Source organism: Mytilus edulis, chromosome 1 (genome assembly GCF_963676685.1).
Source record: "Mytilus edulis chromosome 1, xbMytEdul2.2, whole genome shotgun sequence".
Lineage (NCBI taxonomy): Eukaryota > Metazoa > Mollusca > Bivalvia > Mytilida > Mytilidae > Mytilus > Mytilus edulis.
The window spans coordinates 18,368,048-18,385,912 of NC_092344.1; the positions used below are offsets into that span (position 1 = coordinate 18,368,048).

The 17,865-nt window shown below is 31.0% G+C and overlaps 1 protein-coding gene across 17 annotated transcripts in view; it reads left to right on the forward strand.

Annotated features, from left to right (window-relative positions):
* Positions 1–17,865, forward strand: part of LOC139525523 (inactive tyrosine-protein kinase transmembrane receptor ROR1-like) — a 170,093-nt gene that overhangs the window by 47,152 nt on the left and 105,076 nt on the right. For 9 of the 17 annotated variants that reach the window (XM_071320948.1, XM_071320922.1, XM_071321004.1 and 6 more), the window contains one exon: positions 1,036–1,368. In XM_071320948.1, coding sequence (XP_071177049.1) covers positions 1,329–1,368 — 40 coding nt within the window. In that variant the 5' untranslated portion in view covers positions 1,036–1,328. Of the gene's footprint in view, positions 1–696; positions 901–1,035; positions 1,369–17,865 lie in introns of those variants that run through there. The other 8 variants (XM_071321012.1, XM_071321029.1, XM_071321049.1 and 5 more) reach the window with 3 other exon arrangements.

A 17,865-nucleotide genomic window follows, 5' to 3' on the forward strand; every position in this document is an offset into this window, starting at 1 on the left:
GCGAAGATGGAACCATAATAGAGGATAACAAACACAATAAAACTTGAATTTTATAGGATCACCAAAATTCAATGCACTCTTTTTTTAAAGCAGGAAGAGCTTACACAGTTTGTTAAAAAGAACTCAATGATTGCTCACACTAGCCTATGGGACAAGATGAAAAGTCCCTGCCTGATATCTTAAAGCCTTGAAAATAACTGTTACAATAAAAAATATATATTGATTTTAGTAAGTGAAGTAAAAAAAATAAAATCAAAGATTATCTACAATATTTTTAGATCAAATAGCTTTGTGTTTGATTGAAATAAAAATATGATTCTCTCATTTTTCAAATGTGTTTTTTTATGTTCATTTAAATTTAGAAAAAAGACATTAATTCCAACTGTTACAGTGTTACAATAATATTTCCAAATACAAGGAACAGTTTGATTCTCAATTAAAATTACATTATGTCACAAATATAATTAGAAATCAATTTTCCCTTTTCCTTTCTGAATTGTATAATGTAATTTTTAATGACAGATTGCATGCTTGATGCAGGTAGAGGATTGAAGAAAAAAAAAATTAATAATCATATTCAATTAACTTTTCAGAAATAATGCACTGAGGATTTGAAATATTCCAGGTTATTGCCTTTTTAAGGTGTATATTTCCGTTGATGTATTTTTTCGCATATTGATTTAAGAAAATAATATCTTTGAAGTTTTATGTGTGCATGGAAGTTGGAGACAACTAAATGATTGGGGAAAAATAAAAACAGTGGATTATACGATTTTGGAAGTTAATTGCGTTCTGGCTATTGTTCACCTGCTTTCTACTTGACTAAGTCTCTGGCATACTATGGCACCACATGTGAGAAAGCAATTTCCATAATCTCAGCATTGAAAAGTTATAAGTGAGGTATTGATTTTACTAACTCCAAACAAAAAAAGTTACAATAACCCATGTGTTCTTCACGACTTTGGAATAAATTAAATAACAAACTGTAACTGATGTTGTGAAAGAAAATTAAAATATTTTGTATTTGTGTTACAGAAGATGACTGACTGAGGCAGCGTAGATGTATGTGAATGACATCTGAAGTGAAAAGCCAGCAGCTGATTAGAGATATATATCCCAGTGTTACTCTGATGTATGGCACAAGTTTTGTGGGACCAGAGCGTTGCACCTTGATGATAATTTGATTGATCGTGTGTTTACTTTTAGAGAATTCAATTGTGATATAATGTTTGGATTATCTTCATACTGAAGTGGAAACTACCAAGATAAAATTATGGGTAAAGATTTATAAGAATTTAGATCTTAAAAAAAAATATTTATCTGCTAAAATGTCAGCGTGGATAGTTTTTCTTGTGAGTTGTCATTCAGGTGAGAAAATTTAATTACAATTTATCACATTTCATTTTTTGTCTGTGTGTTTGAAAGAATATAGTTTTGTACAATCGTCTTTTTGACAGTTTGGGTATAATGTTGAAAATAATATCCGAAAAAAATGATAAAAGATGATAAAAAATGTGGTTGTCAATTACATCAGTTACTTGATACTTTATTAAGGACATACAGTTTTGTATATATATGACTCAGGTGTAACATTTTGCACTGATTCATCATTTTAATGTATAATAATAATATAGAAAACTTTTTAAAGGTCCAGAACTAAAGGTAAATGAATCTGATACTTTAAAGTTTGTCTTTGATAACAATGATTTTTTGTTCTTGTAACTCAACAGGGTATAAAAGACAAATTTAATTACTTATTCTGAAAATCAAAATAGCATATAAAAGATTACACTGTCTTCAGGTCAGGATCACAGTGACCATTTTAAAGTTGATTTCCCCCTACACAAGGAAAGACCTTATTGTTTGTTTAAAAAAAAAAAAAAAAAAAAAAAAATCTCCAACATTTTTTTACATGCCCTCCTTTACATGCCCTCCCCCCATTTGTATCGGAGTTATCAAGACCAAATTTGAACCATCAATATACCTTAGCATGAAGTGATACCAGATGACCCTGCTATCATTAAATCTTTTATTATTTAAAAGAAAATATAGAAACTGTATCTAACATTAAAAAAAAACATCACCAAATATTGAGTAAATAGCACCTTCTTTCTTCTTATGTATCTTTTGCGAAATAGTTTTGCATTCTTATAAAAGTATACACATTCTACAGGTTAGGATCTGTGACTAAGATAGGCCACTTCCAGGGATCTCCATGGATGAAAATTGAACCATGGAGGAACTTTCACCATTACAAACCGTGTCTACGCTGTACAGTGTAGCGCGATCGGAAGTATTTTATCCCTCCATACAAGGAATGGTGAACATGCTAATTCATGGCTTATTTAAATTATATTTATTTGAATTTTCATTATAAAATTAAAAGTATCAATATTTTCATTGATTGCCGTTTTTAACCATTCAAATGCCAAGTCTTCATTGTCCCCCCTTAGTCGAGAATGACCAAAAGCTGTCATGAAGGTCCCCATGTAGATTTCTTGTATTTTTGGTAATTGTTATGGGGGTTAAAAATCATATGATGTGGAGCTTATTTTTCATCCATGACACTGTCAAATTCAGAACCCATTAACGGTATGGCTGATTTGCAGTAACAACAAAACGATTCGTACGGGTTATGTAAAAGGTTAAAGAGATTTGTAAAGCAAACATTGACAAATGAAAAGGTTTTTAATGACTTTATCTGGCAAATTGATGCTGTGCAACATGCATCTTTCGAGTCTGAACAGAAACCGGAAACGCGGATGTATCAATTTGATTGTAATATACGAAATGAATTCGGAATTACGATACGATATTTCTTTACCATGTTTACAGGAAATATTTAAGTTTTTTAAATAATTCTAAATTATCGTTACAACAGTACTCGAGTTATTTGCGATGAAATAATATTTACTGTTTTGCGTCTTATTTTGTACTGCTTAAAAAAGAGGGATGTTGATTGCGTAAGTCAAAATAAAGCACGTGTTCGACTTGTTAAACTGTTTTCTTTAATTTGTAACTGGATTATTAATTTATTTATTTAATCTAAATTATCATAATCATTTGCTGAAACTTAGTTGATTAATTCGACAAATGGATCGTCTATCCTCAGATAGTATTCCCCTATAGTCTGGTTTGTTGATCTACCTGTACAAGCTCAGGTACAAGTGATTAGCGATCTTAATCCGGATATCCCTCAGGCGTTAGAACTGTATTGGATTATAAAAAGCCTAAGTGTTATGCAATTACATGCATTTGATTATAATTGATAAAAAAAAAATGGCGTCGGGCTACAAAAAACGATGAAGTTTTGAACGATGGCGGAAGACAATTTAACGATGGCGCAAGATAATTTAACGATGGCGCGAGTCATTTGACGGTGGCGCAAGACATTTGAACGATGGCGGGGCGCCATCGTTAAACAGGCCATGGAGATCCCTGCACTTCCATTTATTGTTTATCATTTATTATTTACAAGAAAATATAGAAATTGTTGTTAATATTTAAAAAAAAACACCAATTATTCAGTAAATAGCACTTTCTTTCCTCTTATGTAGCATTTGCAAATGGATTTCGCATTCTTATAAATGTTCTCTTGTACCATACTAAATATTTCATCATCGTGAGAACATTATGTGTAGAGAAAGTATTTTTATTGACTTAGCAGTTTATTTTGTTATGCTCAAATTGTCTGTGTTAGGTAATAATGTCTCAATAACAAACATGCTTCTCAAAATATGCTGCTTGTTTTGAAAGATAATAAACGGGAGATAAAATAAAGATTCTTCATTTACAAACATTTAATGAGGTGTTAGAAGTGGTATCTGAAAAATCAACATGAAACTCTAATCTAATTACTCCTAAGAGGGTCAAAAAGGGGGAGATTTTTTTCTTAGATCTATCCTTTATTATAAGTTCATGTATAAATTTTAAATGGAAATTTTGCTCTTTTACTCTAAGTATGTGGTTTTCCTGAAATATCATTGAAATCAACTGTTACCGTAATTCTTGAGAAAATTCCAAATGTGATGTACTTTTATGAACCTATGATAGCTGAAGTGGCTCATTTCACTATTAAATTTTGATGTTTAATGGTTCCTTAATCCAAATGTAATATTTTTAACTAAAATATTATATAAATCTTTAGAAAGGTAATTCAGAATCACTTTTTTTTTCCATGAAAACTTATGTTTATACATAATAGAAGTGTAAATTTTGATCTTTTCAAATGTTCATTAAAATACTATTAGGGAATCAGATAAACCAACAGACATGGGTGTAAACAGACATGAACTATTTATCTCTTTAATCAGGATATATGCATGTAGGATTGTGGCATAAGTCTTTCAAATAAGGCATAATGTATTTTATGGAGTGGAGTGTTGGAGTGGAGTGTTGGAGTGAGATTTTGGAGTGAGATTTTGGAGTGAAATTTTTGGAGTGAGATTTTGGAGTGATTTTTTTTGGGTGAAATTTTAGAGTATATAGTATATTATTAGTAGAATGTCAGGGGTTTAAATGTTTTGTTGAATTTTTAACAAGTATTCATTAAAAATAAATAAAGAAAAATTACAGTGCTAAATATTGATTAAAATTTTTATCACAGATAATCATGAATAATTATGTGGTCATGTTCATTTAAAAATATGAAATATGCTCCTCTCATTAACTCACCTTGTGGGAGTGTCATTTGACTTGTGGTGACAAAGTGCACATTGAATTGCTATTATGCCATATTTTGGGATTTTAAGGGTAATACAGAGTTCGTTCTCATTGTTTTTCCCCAGATGTAAGAGTGCCAGTCTTTAGTTGGATAAAAAACATTGTCACAAACCCCTTCTCATATTTTGTAATTGCCGTTCAACTAAGGGATATATTTTGTAACTGCCCAGTGGGCTATGGTGTGGGCCCGATTATGAATTTTGACCCAATTGTGTATAGAAGCATAAAAGACGACCTCTGAAACTGGAGTGGACCAATCGTAACGGTGGGACCAATCATTGCCCTTGGAATCTCAACGATTTTGGTTGGACCTTTAGTATATAAAGGGCTTTTCACGAAGTGTCTGTTAGATTGTGGGCCCGAGACAAGGGCATATGAACCTTTCTAACCCTATTATCAGATACTGAATTCAACCAACCCCCATTGACTCAACACCTTACCTAAAGATATATTTAACTTTATTAAACAAACAAATGCACAGTTATACCCCAATGGGGTTGAAGGCATGACATACAAATTAACAATTACTAAAACAGTACATCATAAAAAACAAAGAAGAACAAATTAATAAGACATTATATACGTATGTACATATCATGCAGCTGTCGAGTCCACCCTCCTCAGTGACCATGACTTTTTTTAACAAATGGAGCAGCATACTGCATAATTAACCGACACGAAAGACATAAAATCAATTTATTAAAATTCTCCATATTATCTATATAAGAATAAGTATTTTTAACTTTCTGTAAAAATTCAAGTCTCAATTTTTCATTTTTTTTACATACAAACAGAAAGTGTTCTTCATCGTCTATTTTATTTAAAAAACAATGTTGACATAAACGTTCCTCTTTTTTTTATATTTCTGTATCTGCCCCTTTCGATTTCCAAAATATGGTCACTTACCCTTAATTTAGTAAAACATTTCCTGATTTCAGAGTTATTTTTTTTATTAAATAAGGCTCAATTTCATAGAATGAAATTCAAAACAGTGTGGCTGTGGCCATTGATTGACACATTAAATTCATCCATTGACTGGGACAATTTAGGTGAACGTTTGTATGTAACGACCACTGCTCACTATGTACTTTTAAAGACACTTAAACTATGGGGCCACCAAAGGGTCTCAACACCTTAATAAAGTAATTCGAAAAATTAATCAGAAATAACACGATGTTTTGATTAATATCAATTATATAAATCAAAACATAAAGGTTATTCCTGATTATTTTTTCGAATTATTTTATAATTAAAGGCGTTCAGAAACCTTTGGTAACCCCACAGTTATTTCTTTTATCTGTATATTCATTTTCTTTTTTCTTTTATAAAGTAAAAATTTTCAATATCACATATTTTTAAATTATTTTCTATATTGGTACAACCCGCGAATGATTTGCATAATATATTATTACCTGAAACCTGTGATAACCCAGTTCACACGCAAAGAAATACTGCAACCGTTTAAAGAACATTATAGTAAAATCTGCTGAAACTATATTCTTGTGTGTCAATTGATTCTAAAGAATTGATAACTGTTTCTTCTAAGTTATCAATGTTCATAGTTGTGTACATCGACGTTACATCATAGGCAATAAGGATGCATTCTTTTGTGACCTCGTGTGACTCTATTTTATTAATGAAGTCTTTTGTATCTTGAATGTAAAAGTTATGCCTCTTCAATAATGGTTTTAAGATTAGACCCAGTAATCTTTCAATGCGTCTCGTGGGAGAGTTACACTTATTGATGATTGGTTGGTAAGGAATGTTTATGTTTCCAACTATTTGACCAGTTCGGAATGCCTCATTAATTATTTCTAGATTAATTTTATGAACTTTTGGAAGAAGGTACATGTGTCCGTGTTTTGATTCATTATTATTCCTCAATAAACTATAAGTTTGTAAATCTATTTCTTTTTTCCTATATAGATTTTCAACAATATCTTTTATAGATTTGACAACAAGGTTCATTTATTTTCAACTTTTATTAAATGCGGTTCTTTCAACCAACATACGTAATGAATCTCAAGACTTACATATTTTATTGAGACCATAATTATTATATGCCTTATAACTACAACTAAATAGTTTTGTAAATATTGAAATTTGACCAATCTCTCTTGTTAATATGTATCCACATATTGGAGATTTATCATATATATATATGATATTATATTCTATACCAGTGCCTGTATTAAAAATTACCATATTACCTATGTTTTATATTTATATTTATAGCTCAGCCTGCTACGAAGGTTTAACCACACACCCCAAGTGTAACAATATTTTCTCAATGTAAATCCAGGAAATAACACTGTAATTGCAGTTCATCTTTTATTATTGTGTTCTATTGATACTGAAATGATAGCTAGGTAATACCAATTAATAACTTATTTTTTCATAAATCCAAATTTCATCTAAATTAAATTCAGAAAATGAAAATACTTTCATCATTGTTGAAAACATTTAAACATTCTTTTTTATTTAAACAGAAGCTCAAGTCAATTAATTAGTAAATCATTTAAAAAACTAAAAACAACAGTGCAAAAACAATAAATATGATACTTTTAAACATGATAATGTGAAGATTTTTTGTTCATTTTACAAAATAATATAATATAATAAAGAATGGAAATGGGGACTAAACCTAATACAAGAGCATGTAAAATTCTCCTAATGAGGATGCTGCCAGATTCTTAAGAGATTGGGAAATCACAATACTAAATAATTATATAACTCTTAGTTATGCATCAGTAGATCAGGAGAATTTGAAATTGTTTATAAAGGACTGTTGATATGAGGTGACTGGTCAGTCACATTATTATTCGAATACTTCACTGTATGCATTTTTTTATTTCTATTTCAGTATAGTTTGTTTTTAAATTATTCACTACAAAATTTTTCATCAAATTTCACTCCAAAATCTCACTCCAAAAATTTCACTCCAAAATCTCACTCCAAAAATTTCACTCCAAAATCTCACTCCAAAAGTTCACTCCAACACTCCACTCCAATACTCCACTCCAACACTCCACTCCATACAATACATTATGCCTTCAAATAAATGGTGTTAGATGGTATACAGTTAGTTCTAAAGTATTTACGAATCAAGTTTTAGTTTTACTTATGGGTACTCCAACAAAGTTTGATTCAAACTTTCAGCAGCCATGCTTAATTTTATCACAGCACAGCTAAAGGGCTTGTGGTTATTAACAGACACTGCAGACTCTATAACCCTGTTAAATTGGTTAAAAACACTCAACTTAAGTTCCTACCTACAGTGACTGGGTAAAACACATTCTTTCCTGGTATCATTGAGACAACAGATCCAATAAAGTGCGCTACAGCTAAACATGACATCCACAGTCCTTCAACTTTACACAAATATATACCATTTATCATTTGGCTGATCCAGAAATTTTTATAAAGGAGGGAAAAGGGGGTGCAATGATTTTTTAAGAGAGGGCCAGTTATTACTCAGTGATTTCCTATATAATCAACCATATTTTTTCTACAAAAGGGGGCCACCTGCCACTCTGTAAATCTGCCTCTACCTTAGATTGTAATGGGGTTTGTTTCTTATTCTATGCATCAGAGTGACATTTGTATATATTTTTTTGTCCATCAGCCTGTCCTGTAATTGGATAAATTTTGGGTTTAGGTTGTTTGCAATGCAATAGTCATGTCAAACCCATCAACTTGAAACTTCGTTCACATGTTCATTAGGATATGAACTCTATACTGTATATGCCTAATAAGGATTTTGACCTGGATTTTGTGGTTCACTGGTCAGAATAACATTTTGGTTTAAGGTTAGTTTGAAATGAAGTTATGGTCACACCAACTTGAAACTTGGTACACATGTTCATTATGATATAAAGTCTCTCACATATTTACCAAATAAATGCTCTACCCAAAGTAGTAGTTAACTGATAGGTTAAAGTTTTGGGTTATGGTAGGTTAAGCTTTTTGCATAAAGTTTTAGTTTATCATGTAACTGTTATTACATCAACTAACAAGAAACCTAAATATCAACTTAATAATCCTATTTTGCACAGTCAGTGTGATTCCAGATCCTAGAAGCCTCTAGTTGCAGGATGTCCTTATGTTTAACTTTCAGTTATGAACTTATGATTGTGATTATGCCAAACTTGTTAAGATTCCAGTGACTTAAGTTTTTTCCTAATTCCTGTTGACAGATTGTCAGTGTTAACATATAAGATGAAAATGTGTTTTCTTTTTTACAATGGCTGTGGTAAGTCTACTGAGAAATGTGTTTGGAGTTATTAGAAACTGTGATGTAAAAATGTTAATTTGGTGTTTTTTTCTGTTGAAGCTTAGATTCATAAATTGTTTGATCATGTGAGCTATATTAATCAGAAACTTGACTCTCATTTGTAAGATGTCTCAGCTATCTAGCCAAACCCTTGTAACTTTGATGTCTTTTGTTTGTCCAACATAAAAGTTTTCAATTTTCTAGTAAGCTGTTGTTTTCAATTTACACTGAAATTGCCATCATACAAAAGTGAAAGTTATAAGGCTTAAAAGTAACTATTGGTTTCTTTTGTGACAGTATTTATTCATCATTTTGCCAACATATTAACTTACAGCAAAGAGCTTAGCATTTTACATGTATATCTGCAGTATTGCAATTGTCATACTAACATCATATTAAAAAGATTACTAGATTTGTGTTCAGATACATGTTGAATTAAAACATTTTTTCCTTACAATAAGTTGATTAAATCATAATTTTTCAACAGCTGTTTCAAAATATGTCAGACCTTGAAACTCAAACTTGCTTATGTCAAACTCATGTAAAACTAAAAATGTAAATGATGACACCTGAACAAGCTGTACATGTAAATTGATTTCAAAATGTAAAATCTACCTGTAATTAAACCTCTGTAGATATTATTCAAATAGGACTGATCAGTTGCTTTTTCTTGTCATGAACATGCAGGGAGTTTAGTGTGACGTCCGTTTTCAATGAACTAGTACACAATTTTATTTAGTAGCCAAATGAGAACCACCTCCATCCAGTTGCAGGATTTTCTCGCTACATTGAAGATCCATTGGTGGCCTTCAACTGTTGTCTACTCTTTGGTCGGGTTGTTGTCTCTTTGACATATTCCCCATTTCCATTCTCAATTTTATTAAATAGTTGACACAGGATTGTAAACATTTAACTCTCAAATGTGATACTAGTTATTGAAACCAAAACAGCAGTTATGACAAGTAAGACTAGATAGAACCATTAAATCAAATGGTTTGGATGGGAAATATGAATTATCTAAATGACTTTATTCAGTGCTATGTTCCTAGAGTATGTCAAGCATTCAGCCTGGGTAATCCTAAATGTGAATATTTTGGCATTAGTTGCAATTTATGCAGGCTTTTCACATTTTGTATACCAATTAGATTTTCTTAATGTTGGGTTCACAACAAGAAATTGAAAAGAGGAAATAAATCATAAATGATTTAATTATAGAGCTTTCTTTGAAGATAGGTAGATAATATTAAAGCCTGGTAGAATTTTGAAGAGAAACATTTGTTAACAAACTAACCATGAAAAGCATGTAAATCAATGGTTCGTATAATGATTTGGTAATATTGGTCTAAATACTTGCCATTTACTGTTTCCAGCGAGGGAAAATTGAGGTTACGATCTTGTGCAAGTAGCATCATCTAGAAAACCTAATCATCAAACAAGTGGATATTGATTAGGAATAAATATTTTCATAAATTGATGGAAATTTCATAATGGAATAATATATTTTCATGGAAATGTGTAAAATTGAGTTAGATTTCTAGATGATATTGGACCTTAATTAAATATCAATCCTACTTGTATCTTTAAATAAGAAATGAAAAGTGAGAGAACAAATTCAGTCTGAAGAATAATCTATTAGGAGTCTATAAAATGCAATTCAGATAATTTTATAAACGCTAAAATTTCTTTTATTATTAATGGTTTTATTTACCCATTTCACGATTCTTTGTCCTAAACCTGCACCTAGGGAAATTGTGATGTTTTGGTACATTATTTCATTATGACATAATTCTAGATGGGTTCTTTTAGTTGAATGGTATCCCGTTACGCTGCATCATTGCTTGTCTGTCCCACTCTACCATTTTTCGTACACAGTCTATAAGTCAAAGAAATTCCCAAGACATATTTCTGCTCTTTTGCACAATATCACTTTGACCAGAATAGATTTTTGTCAGGAATTTCAGTCAATGATGCTTTTGTATGTTGTATATGAAATAGTTAAACATGTTGAAAGAGCAGAAAAGTAAGTCATACAACTTTTACTTTTTCTTATATCAAGTTTGAAGGTGGTGAAATGTTTTTCCTGTTGCATAATTTAATTTTTTGAGAGTGGACGTCATAATGATAGCATCATTTACTGGAACATTAGATTTTTTCCTTTAATTATACCAGTAGCATTTCTTAACTGACACATAGTTAAAGAATTTATCTAGTATTTCATTGTTTGTTTGATTTTTGATAAAAAAAATTATCTATTCACTATAGTTTTTATACAGTTGCAAACTTTCATGGTGTTTTTGATAAAGGAAATTTTCATTAATATGTACTAGTATATTTACTAGTCTTTTTTAAAATTTATTCTAGTTCCTACTAGAATAAGTTAAAATACAACTGCATAAATAATTAAATTTTTAACAGATTTATCATGTCAAATTGTGTAAGGGTAATATACATTTAACAAATGCTTTTACAGCAACTTTTTGTGCCACCTGACAGCAAAAAGTGTTACGACATATGATGATTTCTTCTGTCAAAGTCCATGATAATGAGGGGAGTTTTTAACAACTTTGACTGGCTATATAGCCTTCGCACAGTTGGTCAAGTCCATGTCATTGTCAGTGTTCCACTTATTATTAATCCTCAACTTCTTTTAATCGCTTTACAAACTCAACAGAACTGCACAAAGATTCCTCTATGGAATATGACAATTTGCACTTTTTAGTTTATTTTTTATCAGTTTGACTTTTTTTGATGCCATGTATTTGTTTAAGGGGTATACAGGATTGACTGAAGTACAGAAGTACTTTTCAGAGAGCTGAATTCTGTAACATGTATTAATTAATATACATTGTCCACTCTCAGTAATTGTGGAGGGGCATATTATGCACTCAATTCAATGCCTGACGATATGAAAATAAGTTATTACTATAGGTCACCTTATGGCCTTCAACAATGATTCAGCATGGCTGAGTGTCAACTAACTGGAAAATGGCACAGCAAATGTGAAAGCCAATCATTAACATTTACACATTCTTGTGACACTTGATGCAATTCTCATCAATATTTGTCAACAAGGAGAGAAAGTTGTAATTGAGTCTCAGGTGACAGAAAAAATATCAATTGTTATAATTATCATTGACATTTATACCAGGCATCAATCATACATGTAATTCTGACAAATTATTTCACTATTATATGAATAATATACCAAATTAAACAATGATATATAATTTTTTGATGGAGTAATTGACTTGTAATAGCCTTAAAATTGCTGTTGTTGCTGACAAAAGTAATCTTTTCCATATTTAGAATGATAATGGTTGCTAGTTACACATACTTAAGATATTTTGTTATTTATGATGGAAATGAAGTGAATCAGTTTAATTACCCAAAATGCCTTACATTTCATGACTTCCAAATTAAAGAAATCGTGTAGTCCGTTACCAAACTCACAGAGAACAGATTTTTGTCATCCACTCTTCACTACCCACAAATTCTAATAGCAAACTTTTCCTTGTACCAGTATTACACTTAGAAGTACAAGAAGGGAAACCGAGAAATCACTGATTGCTCAGCATCTACAGATAAAAGAGAAAAGCACCAATATTGATCCCTAAACATCTGTATAGTTATAGTATGTATAGATTATAACATGGCCTTTTCCATATTGGCCCTGGTATCATCCCGAGACTCCCATATCGGCCTCGAGGCTTTAGCCGAGGGCCGATATGGGTCTCGGGATGATACCAGGGCCAATATGGAAAAGACATGTTATAATCTATTTATCACATATCTAAGTTCTGCAGAATAGAGACACAAAGTTCAATTATTACAATTTAATGAAACATAACAGGTAAAATTTTAAATTTTGTATAACAAAAGTGTCGTTAAGGACGCATTGACGTGACGTCATTTGGAATCAGGGCACAATATGAATATCGTCTTTTTTGCCCCGGGCAATTTTGAGGTTATTGCATAGGCAAAACCCAACGTATTCGTAACAAATATGTGATAAAGACCAATACAGCATTAGCATTGCTCAATAGACCCAACGAATGTTAAGACACTCATACTCTGATCTGATGTACATTCAGTAAGCATGTACTCAGTACAATTTTAATAAACCCTGTTAAAAATATTCAAGTGGCCTACTGAATGCAGAGGGACCATCATATTGACGATGTAAATGCTGTATTCAAGAGACTTTATTGATGCATAAATACAAATATGACCCCTAAAGTTCAGCACTGACATAGTATATGCTTCAATAAGGGAACAGAATTATCAATTCAGCCGTAGTAGTAGAATAAGCTTTTGTGCATTTTAAAGAATATTGTATTAATAAACTAAGAACCAAGGTCATTTTTCTTAGAATAGTTAATGTACCTAGTTGATTATCTCCCCTTCTGACCTTATGATATAGTGCATAAAAATGATTAAAAAAATAAATCAAAATGAACCATGTAACCTTTAAAGTATCAATAAAGCATAAAACCACTGATGTTTGTTCAACTTTGTTTAAATGTATGGTCTATTATCTTTTCAGTAGATCACCATTATTCTGCAATCTGTTGCTGAAACAACAAAGTTCAATAAGTATAAACTTTAATTAAATGAAACAATTTAGGGCTGTTTTATTTGTCATCTTAAAGCATGGTACTTAGTAGTTATTTATAGGAGAAAATATGTATTTGATTTGATAAATAAACCTCACAGTACAACTTTTGACCTATGTGATAAGTTATGTCTCTGTACTATTTTCATTTACCAGTTATAAAAAAGTTAGGTTAAAATGGTCATTAATAAAAGTTAAAGGATGGATATACATGTGAAAAGAAAGAATAGTATTGGCTGAGAGTATTGGTAACAAAACTCTCATTGTACATATAAGTATTATCCTGGAACTTAGTATGGGGAATAAACTGTACTTATACTGGAACATAGAACTGTTTGGGAACAAAACTCACATTATATATCAGTGCTATCCTGGTACAGAGTATGGGAAACAAACCGTACTTATACTGGAACATAGAACTGTTTGGGAACAAAACTCACATTATATATCAGTGATATCCTGGTACAGCTAGAGTATGGGAAACAAAACAAAAATCTGATCTTATACCATTCTACTAAAACTGGAACAGACTGACCAGTATGGGAACAAAGCTCACATTGAATAAATCAGTCCTATTGCTGGAAAAAACAAAACAGAATGGGGATCATACTTGTCATACTATGGTAGAACAGACAGATCTGTATTGGAAACATAAAAACATAATGAGAACAAAGACAAGATTCCATGCCAATCCTACAATTTAAACAGACAAAATACTATAGGGAATAAATGAATGAACAACAAAGTATGAGGAACAACTATTTCTTACCAGTTTCTTACTTGTTTGGCTACCTTTTGTCCTTTTCAGTTATATCAATTCTTTAAAATTTGTATTTTGTTTTGATATTATGGCCTTGAGCATCACTGAAGAGACATTTATTGTTAAATTGGCATCTGGTGCTGAAAACTTGGAATGGCTTATTATAATGGTATTCTTCTTTGCACCATTCAAATTGACAACCAGGAATTGGGTCAAACTTAGAATTAGATGTTTTAGATGATTGACATATATAAACAGCTGTTAAGCCATTGTTTCCTACAGTTAACTTATTCCAAATAATCATTCTGTTCAGATTGTTTGCTGTTGGTCTATTATCTGCAAATTGTTTCCCAGTATCTAATACAAAAACTATTGTTTTGTAAATAGCTTAATTGTTTATACTGTAAACAACATTATTGGCTATAGTGTTCTTTATTTATCACACAAGATGTTGCTGTTGGTCTTGTGCTTATCATATGCCAAAATTTGAATGCTTATCATAAGTCATGGTGTTTTCAAACAAATGTTATAAATTGGTGAGCTGTTGGATTTGAAAGAAAATTTACTGTTTCTGGTGTCCAACTGAGATAAACGTGTCATTTATAATGTTCTTTTTCACTTGTTTTATGCATGTATATTGAAATCAAGTACTTGATGTTGATAGTCATTTTAGTTTGGGGATTGTTTTAAAAAGTTAGAATACTTTAGTCTCTAGTATAAATTTAGTCATCGTTGTCCAAACTGTGAACCTCTTTTAGTGATGCAAAAAAAAATTGTGTCAAATCTTGTAGCTAAGAAAACGGATGATTTCTGTAAGTGTTATACAATAAATGTATTGTTATTGTTGTTATGTAAGATTACAATTATTGTTGATTTTGTATCAAATCATTGCACATATTGTTTATCTTCAATTAGCACAGATATTTTGTAGTTTTTTGTTGCATTATTTTTATGCATTATTGCTGTTGCTGTATCCAAGCATATCAGTGATCATTGGTGTTCAAATGAGATGTATGAATTTTGTTTGAGCTGTTTCAGGATATATCTATCATTGTTCTGCATTTGGTCGAACTACTAGTACTTCATTTATTGTTGGTGTAATGTAAACAAGCATATCAAATCGTTATTGTCAGTTTATTTCTTGTTGTTGGTAGTGAAATAATCCATGATCTTGAAATTTGTACATGTAATATTGAAAGTCCATGTTGTGGTTGTCAGTTTATTAACAGTGTACTTAGAGCCATTCATATTAGGGTTTATTTTGTCACAATGGATTGTTTCAAAAGTTATTGTTGATGTTTTATTTAGAGACATGAGATGTTGTTGTGTAGCTTATCATAACACAAAATTGTTGTTTGTCTGTTATCAAGACACAGAAATTGTTGTTGATGTTGTATCAAGGCAATTACCAGTTAATGGTGCTTCAATATGAAGGCAAAATGAGATGGTTGTCTTTGGTGTTATACCAGTATATCATTGTTTCTGGTGATGTTTAAATGCTCAACTGGCAATTCTTTTGGGGGCATCTGAAAAAATAAGTGAAGAAAGGCAAGAATCAATTTGACCAAGAGAAAAAAAAAAGGGGGAAACAACAGTCTACAAAACAGTCTACTTTGAAAATTTAAGATTTATCAAAATGAACCCTATCAAAAACTGGGGATATACTCTGCTCTTTTTGAAACAGTTTCTGCTTCCTTCAGGGTACTCTGAAGAAGTCATTCTTGGTTCTTAGACTTTTTATCACCTTAGATTGGTAAGATGTCCCTTTTTCTGATTCTGATACATAAGAAAATTTAACGAACTGCAAATGTTGAATTTGGTGTTTGAAGTAAGGGTTTTATTGAATTTAAGTCGTGAGAATTGTTTGATTGTCAGCTTCTTAGTATGTTTTCATTAGTAGGCTTATTGTTGGTCTAATTTACAATGTGTAGTCAAACTATTATTTAGTATATGTCATTTTCATAAATAACTAACCATTGTATTCATGTAGTCTTTCATATCATTAAAAAAGTATCATTATTTTACTTATGTGTGGTAGCCCTATTGTTATTTGGTGTGTAAGTTAACAATAATTTGTACTTTGAAGTTGAAAGTGGTTGCCTTTCAATTGACACACAGTATAAATCCATGATAACAATCAGAGAGGCACTTAAAGTATATGAACTGTAGCTAATTTGCCAATTATATTGAGATTATGAAGAGCCTAGATATTATGATGAATAGAATTAGGCACTTTGGCAAGGAAAACAGCTAGGAAGATAAAAGAGGACACAAAAACTGATAAGAAAGAGATACGGACTCCTGTCAGACTCTGTAAATGTTATGTCAGATTGGATCCAAGTCTACAGGGAACAAAATATTTCTTTTATAATTTCTGTTGCATACATTTATATTTTATCAAGTTTCTTGATAACAGGGCATGTAAGTTCTTTATTATTTTTATGTATATTTCACATGGAGTAAGATACTTCAAAGACGAATACCTTTGAAATTGTGTTCCGCCTATAATATTTATTCCCATTATAAACTGCAAAAAATGGGTTTATGAATTTGTACCTGGCTATTTTGCATATAAAAATGTTTTAAAGGGAATTGACAGTGTAATGATTGCACATAGTATTATTACCTACTTCAAATAATTCTGTTTTGATCTAACATTATTCATGTCTCCTCATACAAACATTAAGTGCTTGATTTAACAGGAGATTGTGATGCACTTTTAAGCAAAACAAATCTCATTTCATTTTATATAGTGACTATATTATAGTCTAAAATCAACAAAATGAATGAAGCAACCATACAAATTTCTTTTTCAAGTGGTTTATTGCAATACAATAGCCAAGGCATAGAAAAACTTTATATAAGAGCCTGAAATTACCCTGAACAACAGTATATTTTGCAAATCATCAGAAAGGTTAAAGAAATTAGACACACTTGATGCCTGCTAATGTTTAATGATAGACCTGATTTACTTTCCAATTATATATGTATCACTACATAGATATGGAATCCTAGACCCTTGACTCACAGTATTTTATACTTATGAACAAACTAAGCAATCACTGAGTCTCAAACCTGGACTAAACCCTTTATTTCAGTTGGTAGTAAATTTGAAGGCTTTCATTCTTGAAAGTTTTTATAAAACAGATATGGTGTTTGATTAATAGTGGTAACACGTAACAGTTGAAATTTTGGAATGACAAATTTATGTCTTGTATATTAGATTTAGATTTTTTGTGTTTTAAAGACACTTTTGTACTATTTCTTGGTAGCTCAGTTTTATTGGTGGAGACAGCCTGAGTGTCTGGAAAAACCGCTGACCTTCTATAGGAATCTTTTATATTTAGACATATACTTTCTGTAATGTTTAATATCCATCTAATATGATCAGTCTTTTGACATTACAGTGGCAGATCCAGAAATATTAATAAGTGGGGGCCTGCTCTGGTCACGCTTCAGTGATTCCCTATATGATCAATCAAATTTTTCCCAGAAAAG